Source organism: Opisthocomus hoazin, chromosome W (genome assembly GCF_030867145.1).
Source record: "Opisthocomus hoazin isolate bOpiHoa1 chromosome W, bOpiHoa1.hap1, whole genome shotgun sequence".
Classification (NCBI taxonomy): domain Eukaryota; kingdom Metazoa; phylum Chordata; class Aves; order Opisthocomiformes; family Opisthocomidae; genus Opisthocomus; species Opisthocomus hoazin.
In genome coordinates, this window is record NC_134453.1 from 26472 (window position 1) to 45997 (window position 19526).

Below are 19526 nucleotides of genomic sequence, written 5' to 3' on the forward strand. Positions count from 1 at the left end.
GGGAGCTGGACAGAGATGGGAAAAAAAGCAGCGGGGACACACAAAAAGAGACAGAAAGAGAAGGGCACAAAAGGATAGATGAGGACAGCGGCAGGATGGAGACGCAGAACAAAACCTGGGACGGTCAACCTGGGTGGGCGGGGAGCGGTCAGAGAGCTGGAGAAAGGAAAAACACTGCTGTGGAGCAGCAGAGGGGGATGGAGAAAGAGAGAGAGGGACGGGGAGCAGGGCAGAGAAACGGAGAGAGAAAGTAAACGATGGGGAGAAGGGCAGAGCACTAGGAAGAGGAAAATAAGACAAGGAAGAAGACCGAGGAGCTCAGAGAGAAAGAAGGGTCGAAAAGAAACGCCAGAGAGGTAGAGAAATCAAGAAAAACAGGGACGAGGAGCCTTGCAGAGACGGAGCACGAAAATGTAGGGCCGGTGAGCGCGAAAGAGGAAGAGAAAGACGGGGGCAGGGGGAGGAGATGAAGAAGAAAGGAGAGAAAAAGATGGCAACGGAGTGCAGGACACACAGACAGAGAGAGAAAAAGGACAGTGAACAGGAAAAAAGGGACCGAGAAACAAAGAAAAGGTCAGATCTAGACAAAGAAACCAAGAAAGGGGCGGAGGGGGGTGTGTGCAGGGAAACCCCAAAACAAACCAGCAAGGGGCTAGAGAACAGAGAGGGAGAGAAAGAGAAGAAAGGGCCATGAAGCAGGACAGAGAAGGAGAGAAAGGCAAAAAGGGAGAGCAAAAAGAGAGCCGGCTGGACAGGGAGGTACAGCAAGAAACGACCGGACAGCCAGCAGGACAGAGAAATAGAGACAGGGAGCTGGCTAGAGAAATTCTGGAGGGAGAAAAAGAGGGAGAGGGAGCAGGACACAAACACAGACAGAAGACGGGAGGTACAGGGAAAGGAAAACAAAAGGAAAAAGAAAGAAAGAAAAAAAAAAAATCACAGCAGCGTGGGAGAGAGAAGGATCCAGGGGAGGGCCCGGGACGCAGAAGAGGGGCGACAGGGCCCTGAGGGCCCGCCACTCACCGCAGCTCTCGCTCTCCGCGCTCCCGGGAGACTCTGCCGCTTCAGACGCTTCTCTCTCCTGCTCTCCTCCATTCCTCTTCCGTAACTCTGGTCGCTTGGCTGTCCGCCACCTAAGACAAAACGTCCATGTCTCGCAGCTCTTACGAGACAAGGCTCCCTACGCACGTAGCCGCGCTCGCGCGCTCCACAACCGGACCATGCTGCTGCTGGTGACACATACAGACCCTGCGGGGCACGCTGGCGGCCTGGCCTGCTGCGGGCTACCAAGAGGGAGCCTTCCTCACCCGCACAGGCAGGCTCTCTCCTGCCTGCAGCACCAGGCAGCTGCCAGCCAGCTGGCCTTCCATTTCTTCTTCTTCTTCAGCCTTCTCGGGACTCTCCAGCTTCAGCCGCGACACCTCCTGCCCGCAGCCACTCAGCGCTCCGCCTCTCCCTTTTCGCCCCCACGCCGCCAGCACAGCGAGGCCCGGCACACGCAGCCCACACAAGCCTGGAGCGGACGCAGCCAACGGCATCCCCAGGGCACGAACAGACAAACGCGTCCTCAGCGCGGCCCCTGCCACACACAAACAAGCAGCGGCCACCGCCTTCAGGGAGGCCGAGGCACGCTCCAGGGCCAGCGTGCCGCCCGCACCACGGGCCTTGGGGCAGGCCGGGCGCTCCGGGACAGGCTTCAGGGGACGTGCTGCAGCTGGGGGCGGCTGCGCGGGGCGAGAGGGGCCGGGGGAGCGCTGCCGGCTTGGGGGGGGGGGTGCCCGCCTCCTTCTCCCCTTCCCTTCCGTCACCTCACGCCTCTGGCCCCGGGGCTGCCCGCACCCAGCTCGCCTCCTGCAGCCTGCCGCAGCGGCCGGCTCCAAGCTTCCCGTCCCACCACCCTCGGGCAGCCACCACGCACCCCCGCACCCGCTGGAGGGGAGCCCGCGCCTCACCGCTGTCCTCTCTGCTCCCCCGCCGCCCCGGCACCCGACACCAGACCACCGCCATGCTGCTCCGCCGCACCGCGCATGCGCCACGCGCCGACGGCGCGCCGGAGGGGCCAGACCCTGCGCCGAACGCCAGCCTGCAGTACCGCATTGCGGCCAGGGGGCGGCGGGGCAGGACCGCGCTTAAAGCAGGGGCGGCGTCACTGCCGAGCACCGGGCGGGCGGTGGTTACCCAGGGCGTCACGGCCGCTGCAGCTCCGCGCTTTGCCCGCCGACGTCTCGCACGGGGGGCGGTAGCGGCGTTTCCTTACCGGCCAGCTGCAGCGAGCTCGGCGGCATCGCCCCCCCGGCAGATGGCGATGTGGAGCTTGGCGGCGCCTCAGTGCGCATGCGCGGCTCCGAGCGGCAGCGTCGCGTTCTGGTGGCGGGTGGCGGGCGGCAGGGGTGGGTGGGCGGTGGCGGGGAATCGTCGGTCTCGGCACCAGGAGACCGAGACAGACCGCCATCTCCCGGCACGCCGTGCGCAGCAAGGGGGCCGACCAGCCGCGGCCGGCCTGACGGCTCTGGCGCCCGGCCTGCTGCCGGCCGCTGCAGCCCGCCGTGTCCCCGCTGTCCCGGCGCACCCGCTTTCCCCCATCCCCGCGGGCTCTGGGCCACCCGCGGCCCCCGGCCCCAGCGCAGGTCGTCCCGGCCCCGGCGGCTGCGCGCCCCGGCCCCTCCCGCCGCCTGCCCGGGGGCCCTCCCGGCCGCTGGGACCCCCCGGCACCCCTCGCCGGCTCTGCGGCGGCAGCCTCGGCGCTGCTGCCTGGGCCTGCCCTGCCCTGCCGTGCTGGGGATGCCGGCACCGCGCTGGCGGCGGGCGGCCCGCTCCGCGGCCCCGGCCCGCAGCTGCACCCCTCAGAGAGCGTGGGCTACGGCCGCCAGCCCCGCTGGGGACGGCAGAGGCGTGCCCCAGCTCCCCAGGGCAGCCGGCCGGGGCCTCCGGGGAGAGTCCTGGGGTGCACCGGGAGGGAGAACGGGATGAGAGCTCCGGGGCGCGGTGGCGGGCGGGCAGGAAAACGTCAGCAGGCGACAAGGAAAACTCGGAGCTCCGGGGGCGCCGAGACGCAAAGGGGAGGGAGGGTCCTGGGCCCCACGGGAAGGAAAATGGGTGGCCCTGGAGCACGCCAAAAGGGCACTGGCAAAAGTCAGGGATGGGAGGAAAGCTGGACAGGAAGCATTGCGGCACAGTGTATGACAAACACGGGGCCCTGGGGCACACAGAAGGACTTGGGGGGAGCCTAAGATGGGAACTCTAGAGTTCAGAGGGCTCCAGGGCACAGCCGCATCCAAACTGGTGCGCATCAGAGGGGCTGTGTAGCACGCCACAGGGCTCAGCACGGCTGGTGGGAAGTGGCCCGCAGCCACCACCAGACCCTGTGGAAACTCACTCGCTCGGCACTGCTTGCGCTGGCCCCAGCCCTTCACCAGTACCCTTGGGTACTGCATGTGGTTGCCCCCTTTGGGGACCCTGGAAGAAGAAGCCTTAGTGAGCTTGTTGGGAATGAAAAGCTCACAACCTGTATTCCTTCAGATCCTCCTCACTGTCCCCTCTGTCCATGCTTGCCCCAGACCAGCCCTTGCCGTGCTCCGGCCTCACTCGCCCCTCACCTGCTGAATGCACGGGGTTCTCCCACAACTGACTTGCACGGACTCAGCTGAGGGACCCCGTGCCCAAAGCCTGCCTCCCCGCAGCTCTGGAGCGTCTGCATCTGCAAGAGCAAGGCCGCCTGCACAGGCCCATTACCATATTTTACTACTGTTGTGTGCTATTTCCACTCAGACCTTCATATGTGCATACCTAGCCCAAAAATCTCTTAGCCCTTAGCAACTTCTGTCACTCACAGCACTTAGGTTATTCCCCCTCTCAAAACTTACTTGCTCTTTCCTTTCTTGTTGTTCCACCTCCTTGGCCCTTTCTGTACATTCTTCCTTAAAACAACATGACTGAAATCAACAAAATGGGTCAAGCAGCTGCTCTTCAAGTTGATGGCTCTGCGAGGATTATCCTACAAATGAATCAAATGACTAAGGTCATTGGACAAGTCTAGTTTTAGAGTATTTTTCCAAAGCCTTAACTGTGGTTCCCCGCTAGGTTACGTGAAGAAAAGCTGGTCTCCATAAACTGAAAGTCCCACAGAGGCACTATGCCAGATAAGGCACCTCAGTGTTACCTGAGATTGAAAATAACTCCCGAAACACTCGAACTATGTTTAGAGAGGAGACATTGTTTTTATTCTGCGCAGGGTGCAAGGTGGGAGATTCCCACAAGTCAAGCATACACACTTCACAATCACATTGCATATTTAGATAGTAAAAAATGTTAAAAAAATGTTAGTACCACCTATTAGCAATACCTTTCTAACTACGATTGGTTAGTTCCCTTTTGCCTTGGCTTAAAGATACAGTACTCCTAAAATTCACTAGGCATGCTCAGTAGGTAGGGGTCTTTGCCTGGGCTGAGGTCTCCAGCTCAGGGGGTGTGATTTTTAGCATTACAATGCGGGTAGTTCAACTAAGGATACATGAATACTCAGTTCTGCTGCCACATTTGCAGCTTGCATACACATTCTGATTAACTGTCCTTCTGAACATCCAGTTGCTCCAGCATGTCCTTGGTTAAAGCTACCAAGTGTTTGTTCTTCTGATTAGAGATGATTTAATGTCCTCCACTTGTCAGCAATCCCCTGGCTTAAACAAGTCTGTGACCATCAGGTGCTCCTTATCTGGAATACTGGCTGCTACTTACATAATTTTTCATGAGTTAGTAACTATCCTTAAATTATAACCTTATTCTTAACTGTTAGTTTGCCTTATTAAAATATATCCAAATGTTAGTCACCAAGGTAACACCAGTGACCCAGTCAGAGAAACAGAGCCGCTGCCCTGGCTCCTCCCAGAGCTGTCTGTGCAGAGCCATCAACCCGTGGTATGGGGTGGCATTCGTCACGGTAAGTAGCCGGGAGAGGCCTTCCGGATCACCGTACAGACTGAGGAAAGTCACTGCATAAGGATATGGGACCTGTTATGGGATGCAAGGGAAAAGCATTTGGGGACTGCACAGGATGTACAGAATCACAGAATCATACAATAGTTTGGGTGGGAAGGGACCTTTAAAGGGCATCTGGTCCAGCCCCGCTGCAATGAGCACAGACATCTTCAACCAGATCAGGTTACTCAGAGCCCCATCCAACCTGGCCTAGAATGTTTCCAGGGATGGGGCACTGACCACCTCTCTGGGCAACCTGTGCCAGGATTTCACCACCCTCATTGTAAAAAACTTCTTCCTTAAGTCTAGTCTGAATCTCTCCTTTTAGAGTAAAGCCATTACCCCTTGTCCTGTCGCAACAGGCCCTGCTAAAAAGTCTGTCCCCATCTTATAAGCCCCCTGGGGATGCAGTGTGTATGTACTGTGGTATGTTTACCAGAGGAATGAAAGGTGGGGAAAGGGAGGTATCAGAGTAGTTTGGGGAGGAACAAGCATGAGAAAGTAGTAGGACAAGGGGATAAAAAGAGCCGGTGGCATGCAAGTAGGGTTGCTGGTCAGTAGGATTGTCTGGCCATGCCCTGTGCCTGATCAGCACAGGCTGTCCTGTCTTCTCATTAAACTCCATCTCTAGATATTTTCCTGACTGAAAGGTTCTCTGTTTTTGTGTGTGTGTGTGTAGGTTTGAGTGCCTACAACTGAAGTCATATTACAGGTCATAGGGTGTCTGTGGTGCCAGCAACTGGAGAGACCCAAATGAGGGAAATCAAGTGCCAGCAACTAGAGTCAGAGCACAGGTCATAAGGACCTTTGCCAGCTAGTGCCAACAGCTGGAGCAAGTGAGGGTGTGTATGTCAATGTGTGGTCACGGCAAATACAAAGCCAGATTAGCCCGTGAGTAGGTTGAGTGGCTTAGGAGTCAGGTACATGTGTATGTCTAAGAAGGTGAGGCACCTGGAAGAGCTGGCTATTGCAGGGACCAGGACACTTGTTTGCACAGGTTTTTGTCTGTGTGCAGGAGGAAAGCAGGGAGGGCAAGAATCCGGAGCCAGTTACTGGATAGACTGTGCGTGTAAGCACTGTTGCTTGAGGGATCCACAGTGACAGGGGGACCGTGAGCCCCAGGGGCTCGTGTGCCCAGGTGCCAGCAGCTGGGGAGGCCTGGCGTCTGAGGACCAGCCACTGGATAAACTGTGTGTCTAAGGCCAGCTGCTGGTGTATGTGCGAGTGAGGGGGGGCTGGAGACCCAGGGTCAAGCTACAGGACAGACTGAGTGCCCAAGCCCAGCTGCTGGAGCGACTTGCTTTCTACGTACACTGTGTATTTCCCGCTAACGGGCCTTCATCCGGATCAGCCAGAGAGAGGAACAGGATGTGGCCATTAGTGCTGTTTGCATTTTTATGAGTGCTGAATGTTGCTGCCTGTGTTGATCTGTGTGGCTGGCACATGCATGTTGCATTTGCGTGTTTGCCTGTGCCAGGGAACACATGTGCAGCCCCACTGCTAGCTGGACCCAGGGGCGTGGAGCTGCAGCAGTTCAGCAGCTCCCTGACACAGCAAATTAACCTGGGTGTTTGTGACTCCCTCCAGAAGGTTTGCCATTGACATCCCACCCCGTAGCCTGAGGCAGAAAGGGCTGCCAGGCCTTTCGCCAGGAAGGAGATTTGTGCCGCTGGCCACAGCCCTGGAGCCCCAAAAGGCACTGACCTCATTGGGATGATCATTTTGCCCAGAGACTTTTTGCCCAATGTTGTGCTGGTGAAAGCAGGCAAGTGGAAACTCACGTGTGGTGTTTCCAAGCTAAATGAGCAGAGCAGCAGAGGAAATTTGAGGCTCTTGTGGAGGCTAAATTGCTTAAACCTAGGCTTGTGGGTGTTTGCTACAGTCCTAAGATGTCAGTATTGCTGGGAATCAGAAACGTAGGCCTGGTCCCTGAGGGACAGATATGTGAACACAGTCAAGATTCCAAATGTGCAGATAAACACTTGCTGTTTCTGAATGGTCTTTGTCCATAAGTTTTGGCTGAGGGGGTCCATTAGCCTGTTAGGGATAGCTGACTGCTTTGCTTTAACACACTGCTCCGCGGCACAAGGGCCGCCCTCATGTTAAGGTGCTGAGTACAACTTTGGTGGCTGCAACTGCTGCACATTAGTCAGATCTTGTATCTTGCTCTTTTCAGTGTCTCTCAGTGTTTAAAATAACAGTATCAGGAACAAAACTGCAACAGACACTTCATTTCCTACCACCAACAGACAGCTGTCTAACAGCATCTTGAGAGACACATTTATGCAGACAATTTGTTAAAATGTGCCTTCTTCCATCACTGAAGCCTAAACTACGCATGTGTAAGGGAGAGGTGTCTTTCCTGCATATATATGTACCTTTTTTAGTTTACCGTTAAGATCCTTTCTGATGCTGTTTATTTGCTGTTCCTTTAAGCCATTTAGTTCTTTCACCACAAAGTGGTAAGCCCATGTGACAGCTGCATCAGGTAGCTTTTCTCTGCTCACTTTCTTTTCTTTATTGGTGTTGCTCTGGCTCCCTGATGAAAACCTTCAAAACCAATATGCATTGACTATTTTCAAAACAGGAACTATCACCCTATAGCTTGCTGGTTTCCTCTAGTGTCGTCACTGCTGCTCTCTGTTAGGAAAACGACTGATTTTACTTCCTGCCTCTGCTGACCCCCTTGTATTTCACATGCAAATACATAAACCACAGACCTAAGTGGAACATAAACCCTTTCCACCAAAGCATTGCATTAATCACTAGCTTTCTTCTCCTGCAGTCACTCAGCCCACCAGTTCTGGGCAGTTAGGCCACGTTCTTTGGTGTGACCACCTTTTAATAGGTGATGTGAATTTTCAGCCTACTTTCACCATAACCACCTTACTGTTACTGTGATGCAGGGGCTAAGCAGAATACTAGTGCCTACACATTGCTGTCTCTGTGCAGAACACTCTGACCTGCTTACAAGAAGCAGGGTTGTCTTAATACCTGACTCAACCCTACAAAGAATCTTTTCCTCTTCTTTCATCTGCGTTTAGTTCCCACAGGCCTCCAGCACGAAAGTTTCAATCGATTGCTGTTGATGTATACTTGAATTCAAATACTTGTGCTATTCATAGCAAGATGCTTGTTCAGCTAAACACTTGCCTGTGTCAGGGCTCTTTCGATCAAACTGAATAAAAGACTTGAGCAGGTATTCTGCATAGCCCCAGGTCATACAAAGGAATTCACCAGTGCAGGGACCATATGCAGTATGCAGCATAGATCACATCCAGGGTTCCAGCAGACAGAAGGAAAGATTCCGCCACGACAGGACTTGATCTGACTTTTGAAGCCTTTAAGGGCATTGTTCAAGTGGAAGGCAGAAAGAGATAGGTAAGTGTGTCCAACTAAGATGATTCTTGTGATCCAGAGAGTGAAGTGCAGGCTACACACAGACACATTACTCATTCATTCTGAACATTTAATTTTTGTCCTCTTTTCTGAGGACTGTAAAGAAATGTGGTGTTGCATTTAACTCCCATTACCCACCTCAGTGATGGGATATCTCAGTGACAGGATCCCCACTGTCCTGCACTTCTCTGTCCCCATAGCTCACTATCATAGGATCAAATTTCTCACTTCCAATTGGAGACATCTGCCAGACAGTGAAAAGGATGCAAGAATGCCTGTTTGTTTCAGGAGGAACAACAATCAAACCGTAACATTTTCACACTATTGAGAATGGGCATTAAGTACAATCTGTGGTCTAGTAGAACAGATTTTGCTAGCTAAATTCAAATCCCATTCCCAAGACTCCTGGGAAATCACAGCATTTACTTCTCGAGAAGATAAAGCTCCAAGACATTTGAAGGACTACCCCAATATGACTTCTGATGTTGTTTTGGGGAAAAAGCTGCACATTATGATCCTCTAGCTGATGCCTCCTTAATGTTGTATTATTTGAAAAGAAATGTGAAGGCAAGCAAAATTCTCAAAGCCTTTTAATAATTTGCACTTTTTCCCCTCTCTCAAGACCACTACAGCTTACAAACTTAGAGTAATGAATATTAACTTTTGACTACAGAGACAATTTGCAGCTCTGAAAATAATTCATTAACTTCCTGGCAGAAGAGTTATACCAAGCTGTAGTAATATTAAACTTCAATCTATTCTGCCACCACCAGTGAGCTACTTCTACCAACTTCAACGGAAATCATGTCCGAGCAGTTACTGCTTTCTCAGAGCAAATGAAACCCTTGTTTTGAACTGCATCCAATACAGGATGATTTCATTGTAAATTTCAGGTGTGCGGTTTTGTTCTGGGGATTGTGGTTTGTTTTGAGTTTGTTTTTTTCCCCAGGTTTTTTGTAACTGCATCTTTCTGAAGTCAGAGCATGAGCATGAGAGCAGGAGACATCAAAGCATGCTTTTTAACTGAATCTTTTCCAGAATCATTAAGAAGACTTTACCAGTTTAAGACATCGTATGGTAAGACAAGATACAATGTAAAATTATATTTCAATAGATATTCTGGCAAGTTAGTAATGCTAAGAAATATCATCCAAAGCGCCGCAGCCGGTGCTTCCTCCGCCGGCAGTTGGTGCCCTGGTGCGCAGCCGGCCGCCCCCATGAGGCATCCTGCTTGATAAGCGGATGGTGAAGACACGGTCCTCAGATGTGTGTCCTGCCTTAAAGCTGTTTTAAACCATCTCCCACTCAAGGAGAGACGGGCATTTCCATCATGGCTAAGCCACGTTCAGCCTGTCTCACCCCTCTCTGCTGCGCTTTCTGCTTCCTCCAGCCCAAGGATGGGGGCACGGTGCAACAAACTCCAGCAGGGAACTTAAAATTAACCTGTCAGTGAAGGGGGGAGGAAGGGGTGCTGTTTTTAACCTAACTCCTGGCCTGGTCCCACAGTCAGTTTAATGCCACAGAGGTGGGAGCAAATGGCAGCCGTCAAGTTGTGCACCACTGCTGCCAAGCGCAGCGCGTCTGCACAGCGAAGCGCTGCCAGCGCCCTGCCCGCAAAGCGCGTGCCATGGGCCAGCAAGGACAGAGCCAGGCTGACACCGCTGTGCCGTTGAATCTCTTGGGCAGCACGAGCTTTCCCTGGGACGCCCGTGCCCAGCCCGCCACCTGAGAGCCCTGCTGGCCTGTTACCTTTCCCTTGCTTCTCGCCTTATGCCCACCTCATACACCCAGGTTCTGCTGTTTCTGTTTGTGCTATACTTGCTGAGGAATTAAAACGTGTTTGAACCGTCACTTCAGTTGATCCTTCTCGTTTCTTGGTTGTGATTCTTGCTGCTCATACTTGGTGCTTGCTTTCATCTGCCTAAGCCTCCTGCCTGAGCATAGAACTCACCAGCGTTCACCCGTCAGAGGTCACATCTGTGTGTCCCACAGCGTCTTCAGGCTGTGGAAAATAAGGCTTGGGATCCACACTCCGACTAAGCCTAGTTTTTCACCGAGCCACTATCTGCAGCCACTCTCTTTTATCCCTGGGTTCACCACATACAACTTGCTGTTTTGGTGAACAGGCTCCCTAGCTGCTCTCAGCATCTGATAGTCCCCAGAGTGGAAGGAGCAGAAGCTGAACTCTGTACATGACTCCTGTGATCCTGCAGCAAGGACCCTCACCTTGAAGAGGACTCCTGGTTCCTTGTCTCTGTTCCTAGTACTATGTTATTCTATTAATCATACAAACATAAAATACAGGGACAGTTCTTGGAGCAGAGACCAAACACAGCTCTAGCTTCCAGCCCGAGGGTCTTGTCTACTCTGACTCTTTTTCTGCATAATGACATGTTTCAGAGGGAAAGAAGTGGATAGCAAGAACCATTCCTTCCCCTTTCTCCTAGAAAGACATGGTGTGATCATTTGAAACGTGCATATTTCCTGGAGATAAGGAGAGAATTGGGCTGCCTATCTTGCTTCTTGAGCGTATGCTTCAGTCACTGGACTTGTAGGGACCTGGGGGAGAAAGCCATTGGATGTCAGGAGAAGCCCAGGTTTGACAGCATACATTACACTGAGAAAACTCCCTGGACCAGGGCCCTCATGTGGTACAGAGAAACATTTGGTATCTGCATAACGATTGGACTTAGCTAGCTCTAGCACCACCCACGCTGTTCTTAGCTGACCTAGGACAGAAACAGGACTTTGTGGCTTGTTCTCTCTGCAAAATAAGCCAAAGCCAGAGAGCTAAGCTCAGCTTTTGGACCCCAGTCACTCACACTGCATAACTGCTAGCAAGCACAGCTGCTAGCACAATTTTGGCCCCTGCTAAGTAGCAATTTATGAGAGGGCTCTGGTGCACCACAGAGCAATAGCACTTGCTGGGTATCATTGATGATGGACAGGACAGATGGGACTGTATCAGAACTGGTTCCCTGAAGACTTTGCAGCCGCCTTCTGCAGGTTTTATGCATCAAACCACATCATACACCCTAACACCGCACTGCACAGAGGCAATGCACACTCTTCAAGCTTACAGCACTTGCTCTGTCTCAGGCACTCCGAGCTGGAAAACCACACATGCAAGAAAACCTCCATGTCTTCCACATCTTCATGCCAGATGGTCCTCACATGAAACCCAGCATAAACCCAGAGTTAGGAGTCAGATAATAGGGACATATCCAGTCTACACTGCACGGACTCATGGCAGAAAGCAGTGCAATAAATGTATCAAATATTTACAATAAATATACTATTTAATATAATAAAGTTACCATTTATGTTATGAAATTTTATCAATTCAAGTTATCATGTCATATTTAATGCTTGCATTTAAAATATAATAATTTCCTTCTAATTACATAAGGAAAACGTCACTGTGGAAGTGGGTAGACACTGGAACGGGGGCCCAGAGAGGCTGTGGGATCTCTGTCTTTGGAGATGCTCAAAACTTAAAGGCCCTGGACAAGGCTGTGACCAAGCTGATGTGACTGTGCCTGCTTTGAGCAGAGGGTTACACTAGAACCCTCCAGAGGTCCTGTCCCCATGCAAGTGACTGATTTTTGACCTCTGGTAGCACTGAAGCCACACCTTAAACTCTAATATGGATCTGCCAAGCAGACTACAGCTTGCTTAATTCTTCCGACATACACATTTCTCCGATGCATCTCAGGTATTTTGTGACAGGAGTTCTAGATGAACAGAGGGAGAAGAGAAAGAATTAAAGAAAGATGTTAAATCCTGTCTGCTCAGTTGCTGGTATCTGAACAGTTTGTAACTGTGCATTCACCATTAATAGGAGATATACTTTGTGCCACTGTACTCTGCAAGCAAATAATCAGTGTGGTCAAATGTGGATAAGGTGGTTCCTGTTTGACAATATTTAGAACTCTGTAGTTCTTGCAAATAAAGGCCTTATCCCACTGGGGCCGTACATAGCAAAGTCTCAAGCTAGACATTGCATGGCTGTGAAGTACAGGATGAGACCCTGGTTAGCAGTACTAACCAAGCCATGAGGTCAGTACAGGACAATGGGGAAAACTGAGCTCTGCTACAACTAAATGTCATGTTGATAAACGCAACTTCACCGTTTTTTATAAACAAAATTAAACTTAATTTGCTTCACAGTAGCTAAGGTGCCATTAATTCAAAACCCACAGAATAACTCACTGGACACAGTTAATAGTCAGCAGACCACATAGGCCAGGCTTTGAAAGCATTTAATATTCACTGAAGTGCTTCTTGTATCCAATTATAACTCACTACTTGCCATCTTAATAATTTAAATCTGTCCACTCTTTAGAGAGAAAAAAATGCACTAATCAAAGACATGAATGCACCTTTTGCTTTTGACAGCATTAAATTAAAACTAAATGGTAGATCTTGAATGAGTTACTCTGCAAGAATAAAGGCATTAATGAGGTAATTTCATTATAGAGGCTCATCCAAGCCTATGTGAAAACAAGGGAAGTAAATGGAGAGGAAAGCCGCCAAGGAAATTAGGGTTCCTTCCACACTAATTAATGTTTTGGGGCATTTAGTACAGGCACCAAATTAACTGCTCCAAAGAACTCCATTGAAAAAAAAATACATTGTTGCCCTGCCATGTAATTAGAAGACAGTACAAGCAGAACACTTAATGAGTATAAAGCCAGCCTTTAACTTACTCTGCCCAGCTTCTGAAAACATGCCATTGTGGAGGCCTAAGTTTAAGGAAGCACTAGGCGTACAATATAGAATTGTTTAGGTCCTTCTGTTCGGTGAGCTGTAAACAGGTAGCCCTGAATGAGAGACTCTGAGACTTCTGGGAGGCCCGGCTTCCCAGAAAAAAAAAAAAAAGGAAAAAAAAAAAAAAAAAAAAAAAGAAAGAAAGAAAGAAAGAAAGGGGGGAAAAAAGTCTTAAATGCATCCAGAGAGAAGAAAAAAAAGGTGAATAGGCCCAGCATAGCCAACACAGAGAATACTCACCGCTGTCTTAAGTGATTACATGATGTTGTGCCACCCCCTCTCATTGAGTTATCTTTACACTGCTTTTGTCTCCTCTAATTGGAGCTGATGAGGTGCTAATTGGTTGCTTTTTTAAAAAAGCACTGCTTAAGCACTGGCAAACAGAGTAAGACAGCGTGAGTGGAGTTAATGAGGGCTGAGCAAAAAAAAAAAAAAAAAACCAAAAGCAAACTACCACCCAAAAAACCACAAACCCAACCAACCTCAAAAAACTAAAACCAAACCAACCCTAAAGCCACCCCCGGTACAAATGTGTACCCAAGGCCGTACATCGGCGTGCCTCCCTGCCGGCGTGAACACGAGCGTGAAGGGCAAGGACGCAATTGAAGCAAAGGGCTGTGAGCATTCGAGGCTTGTGAGAAAAGGGGCAACACCAGCAACAAATCAATGCCTGCCACTTTGGCTGGCAGCCTGGGCACCTCAGAGGTGTGCCAGAGCACGCCGGTACCTGGCGAGGTTACCCACAAGCCCTGCGCCACGCTGCACCACGCCACACCATGCCGTGCGACACACCATGCCATGTGACATACCATGCCATGTGACACACCATGCCGTGCGACACACCATGCCGTGTGACACACCATGCCATATGACACACCATGCCGTGTGACACACCATGCCGTGCGACACACCATGCCATATGACACACCATGCCATGTGACACACCATGCCATATGACACACCATGCCGTGTGACACACCATGCCATATGACACACCATGCCGTGTGACACACCATGCTGTGTGACACACCATGCCATGTGACGCCCCACGCCATGAGACCCCTGTGCTGGCTACCTCCATTCCCCAGCACGCAGCCTGAGCAGGGAAATGGTGCCTGTGCACGTTCTGCCTGCACTGCCAGCCCACTCTCCATCACCTGGGGGATGGCCTGGTGGCTGCCCAGCAGCCGCAGGCATGGAGGCTGGTGGTGGGTGCCCAGTGTGGGGTGCCGAGCTTGGGTGGCCAGAGGCAGGCCCTGCGGCCGCAGAGGCCATTCCATGAGGACTGCTCTGGAGGCAGGTTTTACCTTCTCTTGGAAAAATGCAGGCTAGTGGGTTGGATCCATCTCACCCCTTTGCTGCCCACCGGCAAGCTGCTTGCCATGTCCCCCTCCGCAGCCCAGGGAAATGGCAGTGCTTTCTGGCTGTGGCAGCTGGGCCTCGCGACGCTGCCCGCGGGTAGCCCTGACCAGCTGCAGTGGGTGCAGCGTCGCAGCCACGGGACAGGCCGCACCCCATGGGGAGGCAGCAGGGCACGGCAGCGCTGCAGCTGCACCCGGTGGAACCACAGCCTTGCTGGCCGGACTAGAGTGGGAAGGGAAGCTTGGGGAACTCCTGGAGAGAGTCCAGAGGAGGGCTACAAGGATGAGGAGGGGACTGGAGCATCTCTCCTACAAGGAGAGGCTGAGGGAGCTGGGCTTGTTCAGCCTGGAGAAGAGAAGGCTGCGAGGGGACCTTACAAATGCCTCAAAATATCTGCAGGGTGGGTGTCAGGAGGACGGGGCCAGACTCTTTCCAGTGGTGCCCAGCGACAGGACAAGGGGCAACGGGCACAAACTGAACCAGAGGAAGCTCCAGCTGAACCCGAGGAAGAACTTCTTCCCTCTGAGGGTGACGGAGCCCTGGCCCAGGCTGCCCAGGGAGGCTGTGGAGTCTCCTTCTCTGGAGATATTCAAGACCCGCCTGGACAAGGTCCTGTGCAGCCTGCTGTGGGTGACCCTGCTTGGGCAGGGGGTTGGACCAGGTGATATACAGAGGTCCCTTCCCACCCCTGCCATTCTCTGATTCTGTGATTCTGCGAAAGCTTTCTAGTTTGAAGTAATTTAATACAGCATCCTCCCAGTACCTGAAGGGGCCTGCGAGAAGGCTCGAGAGGGACTCTTTACAAGGGCATGGAGTGATAGGACACGGGTTAATGGCTTTACAGTCAAAGAGGGGTGATTTAAATTAGATATAAGGAAGAAATGCTTCACTCTGAGGGTGCTGAGGCCTTGGCCCCGGCTGCCCAGAGAAGCTGTGGCTGCCCCCTCCCTGGCAGGGTTCAAGGCCAGGATGGACGGGGCTCTGAGCACCCTGGGCTGGTGGAAGGGGTCCCTGCCCATGGTAGGGTGTTGGAACCAGATGGTCTTTGAGGTCCCTTCCAATCCAAACCATTCTGTGATTCTATGAATATCTTCGCTTTTAAAATGAGGTACAAGCAGGTTAGAAATAGCACAAATGCCTGGGTCATGTTTAACAGCTCCTACCTGTAGTCAACACCACCCCTTTACCAGGAGAAACTCTCTGGCTTTGGGGCGAGTGTGCCTCGGGCGCGATGTCTGCCCTGCCCTCCCAGCTGCCTTTTCAGCTCGTCCCCCCACAGGGAGACGGGCTGTGGCAGCGGGCTGGCCAGAGCAGTGGACCCCCCTGGCAGGGGGGGTTTTGTCACTGAATTCCTGTCACCTTCCTCACTGTAACATACAGCCATGATTTACACGTCAGCAGTCACAAGTATTGGCCGACGCTTCTGAATTACCTTATTATCAACAAATGGGCTTGCATTAAAAAATAAACCTGTAAAGCATTGCCTTTAACAATGCTAAAATACTTGGTCTTTCTAGTAATTTTGTGTTTTGAAAATATGCTTTAATATAGTTACTGAATTTGGGTATGTAATTAATAACTTTGACAGCATTTTCAATAACAACTCTGGTACAGAAATACCCTGAATATTTTGAAAAAAAGAAAAGAAAAACATAGTTTTGATAGTTTGGGGGTTTTTTAATGCTTTGCATGGCTTTACCTAGTTTGGGTTTTTTTCTGGCCAGCTTTATGCAAAGTACTGTGATTAGATGACATAGTGTTAAACTCCTTGCTAGTACAACTGGATCCAGAGGTCCTAGTTTTGCCATGTGCACAGGCATTTCCTAAAAAAGGTTTTGAGTAACATTAGGTACTCTGCATTTTACACATTTTCTCTAGATGGGTTGATATTGCCTCTTGCATTTCTAGACCAATGCTGAAGTTCCCCGCTACTGGAAGTGTTCCAAGTCCTAAAGGAGAGTTGAAAATGTACCTGGTCTATTGCTGATGTTGCCTGGCAATACACAAAAGTAATTCTGCAAGCTTTTAGAAAATGACACTGCAAATGCCTATGTTCAACGCAGTCTTCTGCCATTTCTGAATTTGTTTATATATTGTCTACACAGACATGTGGGCTTAGCATGCTTTTTCAATAGCTGCAAGGCTGCATTTTTTACGAGTAAGTGATACCTCTGGGGCTCCAGGGAGAGGCTGCCCAATGATGACAAGTTTGTGCTCTCTGTCACGGGCTCAGTACTGCTAGGCAATTGTCTAAATCCTTCAGAACTCCTCTGCTGAGCAGTTTCATATTGGACAAAAAGAGGAAAGTGGAGTTGAAACTATAAAACCTACAGTCTGCTCAAAAAGACAATGCACCTTTTATTAAGACAACTCAGATGATCTATTCACGCTGAAGAGAAATAAACAGTCAGGGCTCCCCCTTTCCTCACCTCTGTTCTTTTTTTTTCTCTTTTGCCTGTGTATAACCACAGTTAGGAAAACCAATTAGTTTCCAAATAGCCAGTTACTTGGGTATGTGTTGACGCTTGGTAATTTGTACCCCTATTCACATTCTAAACCGGATTCTTTTCACTCTAATGCATGGTCACTTGCTTTTCTTTTGGTTGTCATGAAAACGAGGGATTTCTTGCTGGCTGGTAGAAAGAAACTTCCTACTGAACAAAGTTACAATTAATTCCTCTTAACAAGTGTTCCTAGAGCCATCCATCTATAAAATAGGCAAAAAAGCCGAGCTCCTTACTTTAAAAAGTCCAAAAAGATGCAGGGCGGAAAAAAACCTTGGATCCCTTAAGGCTAATTGAGCAAATATATTTGTGTTTTGTTTTTTTGTTTTTCTCTTTTGCCATTCATGCACTTGAAAATCTTCATGTGTTTTCCAAGGCAGGTACAATTGTGTGTGCAGAGATCCGCGCTCTCGTCACTGCTGCCTGCTGTGTTTTCACAGAACGCTTGCAGGAGGTAGTCCCTTGGGTTTCCTTTGTTTCCCATGGGATTAATAGCTTCTGGTTTACCACAAGCCAGTGTGACATGAGTTGTGAAATTGCATGCTATGCATGCCAAGATGTAATCCTTTAACATGTTCTACCCTCTTTCCACTTCCTCCTCCAGTTCACTTTTTGTCTTACTGCTGTTAGGAAAGATGCTTCCCAGGCCCCCTCCCTTCCTAATGAGCATGGCCAACTGTGCACCAGTTTAAATAGGAATGACCTTCATTTTCTGGAGGTGAAGGTGATCCTGTTCTTACGGAATAAAGAGGCAAGAGGGCTGGGGTCCTTCCCCAGCTCCTAGTGTTCCCAGTCCAGCTGAGCGGTGGCTTCTTTGCTCAGGCTGCTGCTTCATCAGCTACAGCTTCGGGGCACATGCAGAGGACGAATGCAGTCCTACCACATCTAAGGAGCAGGAAAGGTAGGAACCACTTACATGAGTCCATAGGATGGCATATCTCATCAGCTGCTGCTAATGAGGGGACTAAAGGTGCCCTAAACCACCTCCTCTTGTTTGTAGGTTTGGATCCGGAAACCTTACCTTTCCTGCACAAGTGGCAAGTACTGCAGCGGCTGCAAAGTGCATGGAGTAGATGTCATGTGGCAAAGGCAAAATCACATTAGTAATTAGTGTTGCACCTGCTAGAGCAGAAGTATCATTTGATTCCTGCTGGGAATTGTTCCTGCATGCATTTTGAGGCCATCTCATCTGTAAGCCTGGGCTAATGACATCTGCCACCAATGGACAAGAAATCTCTCATCTTTGACCTCAGAGGGCATTTGGCAGCAATCCCTGCATGACAGGTAGCAGATGGCAGCGTATGCTCAGTACAGTGGCACAGCACCTCGTGTGGAAAGTGGGGAGCATCAAAGCCACTTGTCCATCACTGCTGCCATCAATAATGTCCCCAGAGAAAGCAAACAGCAGAGGAGAGGCAGGTAAGTGAAACCTCCCTTCCTTTCCCTGTCCTCCTTCCTGCTGCTTGGTCCCACAGAGTCTGAAAATGACTCTTCCTCGATATCAATCACTCTGGAGAAGTTAGTTTGGCACAAATTCACTTGGGCTAATGTTTAATAGGTAAGTCCTCTCAAAAGGAGGTAAAGCCTGTTTACGAACTTCATGTGAAAGGAAAAGTCACAAGGCATGATAGCAAAGGACCCTAACATATACCAGGCAACCTTTGAAAGCGAAAAATTGCTCTTTCTAAAGGAAATACCTTAAAAATATCACAGAAGGCTCTGAAAATACACAAAGGTTGGAAAGCATCCTTCCTAGGGAAGGGTGGGCAGGTTTTTACTGCTGTCCTTTCAAACCCCTTCTCCGTGTAGGTTGCCTAGGACAGAGGCGGTTGGTGAGTGAGGCCCACAAGGTGCGTGCAGGGTGCTGTGGCCTGAGACACCACAGGCACAAGGAGCAATTGGAAAAGCTACAGGTCAGTGGTAGTACAGTGAGCCGGACCCACCAGCTTTAAAGGAAGGCATATGAATTGGGTTGTCTGAAACTGATGAGAGCAAAAGACACGGCGTACTGTCAGCAAAGTGTACAAAGCAAAAGACACCCGAGTTTTCAGGCTCCATCTTCTGTTTGTACTTGTTGGCTATGGCCACCGGGGCTGTAGCTCAGAAGCTGATGAAGTGCTCACATACGCGCTACTACCTTTTCCAGAGTTGAAGTATAGCATCAGGCAGGGCGCCGCTGTTAGAGCCTACTGCTTTGGTCTGTGATGATTAGAAACTAAAGGGTGTACTAGTAATGAGGGATACACTTGACAGCTCAGGGATCTGATTCTCTGCAATACTGCACGCATGCCTAGTCACCAGCTGGGCACTCTAGAAAAAAGCAAGCAGTATCTCAGAGAAAGGCAAGAAGTGGCTCCTGTGATGCAAGATCAGTTATCTTCACTAAGATGATTCTAGCTAACAGAGAATAAAAGAGCAATGTTGGGAAATGCACGTGACCTCTTTTTTTTAATGCCAAAAAAACTAAGAAATCTCTCCATCCTTAGGAGACAGAGATGCTAAAAATATCAACTGTGT

General features: G+C 50.4%; 1 protein-coding gene across 1 annotated transcript in view; it reads right to left on the minus strand.

The window, feature by feature from the left end:
* LOC142365717 (uncharacterized) overlaps positions 1–19526 on the minus strand; it is a 61999-nt gene that overhangs the window by 25764 nt on the left and 16709 nt on the right. The window contains exons 4-5 of the mRNA XM_075446787.1: positions 3864–3994; positions 1024–1133 (exon numbers count right to left, since the gene is read on the minus strand). Coding sequence (XP_075302902.1) covers positions 1024–1133; positions 3864–3994 — 241 coding nt within the window. The remainder of the gene's footprint in view (positions 1–1023; positions 1134–3863; positions 3995–19526) is intronic.